The sequence below is a fragment of the Eriocheir sinensis genome, chromosome 6 (assembly GCF_024679095.1).
Source record: "Eriocheir sinensis breed Jianghai 21 chromosome 6, ASM2467909v1, whole genome shotgun sequence".
In the NCBI taxonomy this organism is placed as follows: domain Eukaryota; kingdom Metazoa; phylum Arthropoda; class Malacostraca; order Decapoda; family Varunidae; genus Eriocheir; species Eriocheir sinensis.
The window spans coordinates 23,916,439-23,918,938 of record NC_066514.1 but is presented as its reverse complement, the minus strand read 5'-3'; the positions used below and the strand labels follow the sequence as shown (position 1 = coordinate 23,918,938).

At 48.1% G+C, this 2,500-nt stretch overlaps 1 protein-coding gene across 4 annotated transcripts in view; it reads right to left on the bottom strand.

Moving 5' to 3' along the window:
- The window catches only part of LOC126990644 (rap guanine nucleotide exchange factor 6-like), a 127,415-nt gene that overhangs the window by 124,087 nt on the left and 828 nt on the right, over window positions 1–2,500 (bottom strand). For all 4 annotated transcript variants that reach the window (XM_050849334.1, XM_050849329.1, XM_050849325.1 and 1 more), the window contains exon 1: window positions 2,456–2,500. This exon is cut by the window's right edge and continues 828 nt beyond it. In XM_050849334.1, the coding sequence (XP_050705291.1) occupies window positions 2,456–2,500 (45 nt within the window). The remainder of the gene's footprint in view (window positions 1–2,455) is intronic.

Genomic DNA, 2,500 nt, shown 5'->3' with positions numbered 1-2,500 from the left:
GAAAAAAAGGGAAGGAAAATAAAATAAAGAAGGAAAAAAGGGAGGGAAAAATAAAGAGGGAAAATTTTAAATAGGGAGGAAAAAATAAAAAGGGAGGAAAAAGTAAAAAAAAAAGGGAGGGAAAAAAGGGAGGGAAAATAATAAAAAAGGAAGGAAAAATAAAAAAACAGGAAGGGAAAAATAAAAAAGGGAAATAAAAATAAAAAGGGAGAGAAAAAGGAAGTCCAGGAAAGGAGGAAAAAAGGGAGACAAGAGACAGGGAGAGAATGGGAGTCCAGGAGAGAAGGAAAAAAAGGGAGAAAAGAGACGCTATGGTTTCGTTCATCACATTCTCTCTCTCTCTCTCTCTCTCTCTCTCTTGTTTCCCTTATCTTTATTTCTCTCTTTCCATGCAATTTTTACTTTTTTCCTGTGGTTTTTTTTTAATCTATTTTTCTTTTTCTCTTCTCCCATTTTTTTCTGTCATTTTTTTTGCATTATTTCCGTTCTCCCTTAATCTTCTTTTTTTACTTTCTATCATAATCTTGCTCTCTGTTCTCTTTATCTCTATCTTATTTTCCCTATCTTTTTTGCTTCCATACTATTCCGTCACTGTTCTTCTCCCGTCACTGTTCTTCCCCCGTCACTGTTCTTCTCCCGTCACTGTTCTTCTCCCGTCACTGTTCTTCCCCCGTCACTGTTCTTCTCCCGTCACTGTTCTTCTCCCGTCACTGTTCTTCTCCCGTCACTGTTCTTCCCCCGTCACTGTTCTTCACCCGTCACTGTTCTTCCCCCGTCACTGTTCTTCTCCCGTCACTGTTCTTCTCCCGTCACTGTTCTTCTCCCGTCACTGTTCTTCTCCCGTCACTGTTCTTCTCCCGTCACTGTTCTTCCCCCGTCACTGTTCTTCCCCCGTCACTGTTCTTCCCCCGTCACTGTTCTTCTCCCGTCACTGTTCTTCTCCCGTCACTGTTCTTCTCCCTTCACTGTTCTTCTCCCTTCACTGTTCTTCCCCCGTCACTGTTCTTCTCCCGTCACTGTTCTTCTCCCGTCACTGTTCTTACCCCGTCACTGTTCTTCCCCCGTCACTGTTCTTGTTCTTCTCGCCTCGACACAATCCCTCCTTCGTGACTTTCTCCTCCCGTCGCATCCTGTAACATCTACCTTTCGTTCTGTTGCTGTCTTCCCGCCGCTGTCCCTCCTATCACCGTTCTCCCAATCTTCCCGTCACTGTACAATTCCTTCCTGTTGGGTCCTCTCTCCTCTCGCTGTCACTGTCTTCCCGTCACTATTTTCATTCATATAATCTTCCCGTTCCCTGCTTCTCGTCACACCGCACTCCCTTCTGCCAAGTTCCTCTCTCCTCCCGTCGCTTTTCCACACTCGCTCTGTCAATGTCTTCCCGTCAATATTCGTCCCGTCAACGTATTTGCACTGCTGTCTTCACGTCCTCGTCCTCCCGGCCTGACATTACTCTCTTCTCGTTCGTTACCATTTCCCAACAACTTCCTCCCGTCTAGCCAATTCATGCTGCTTAATCTTCCCGCTCTCTCCTTCCCTGACTGCCATTCGTAATCTATCAACACCCGTTTTGCTGCTCTACTGTAAATAACCTCCCACTCTCGCATCCTTTATCGTCCCTTCCTTCCCGCCCGCCGCCCTCCCCTTCCTCTCATCGGTCGCCCTCGTGCTCGGCGTCACGCTCCCACGCGGCGCTCGGTGATGCCTCCATTCATACATCACTTGTCGAGGCGCCATTCACAACGCTGACATTCATTACTTATGATACTACCGCTGCTGCTGTTACTACTAATAATAATAATCCCAAGACGCCTCCTCCTCCTACTACTAGTGCTTCTATTACTACTACTACTACTATTACTACTACTACTACTACTACAAAAATAACAACGGTAATGACTTCATGGTGTTCCTTGCAGGCGTGGTGGCGTGGCTCCACACGCCACACCTGGGGCAGGTGTGGCGAGCACGTGTTGGGCCATTATTGATTGGCGCCAAGATATATGTGTGTGTGTGTGTGTGTGTGTGTGTGTGTGTGTGTGTGTGTGTGTGTGTGTGTGTGTGTGTGTGTGTGTGTGTGTGTGTGTGTGTGTGTGTGTGTGTGTGTGTGTGTGTGTGTGAGTGAGGGCACGGCTGGCCTCAGAGTACACACACGAGCATGACGACAGGAACACGAAGCGGCCGTGGGCGAGCCATGTCATGTGTGGAATTGATAACCGATGGAAAAAATAGTAACAGTGGCGACCCACGGCGGGAGGGACAGGCCAGGCGCCAGGTGGTGGAGGGTGAAGCTGGAAATTTGCCGGAGCAGGGTGAGGGACACTGACACCAGGCGGAGAAAGGGAAAACGTTTAAAAAGGAATATGGTTCATGATGATGATGATGATAATCATCATCATCATGAGGGACTCGCTAGTTACCTACTGTCCTGCACAACAAGGTAAGGGACACTCACCTCTTGGGTCCTGTCGGGGGGCGGGACCCGGAGGGCGCGGATGAA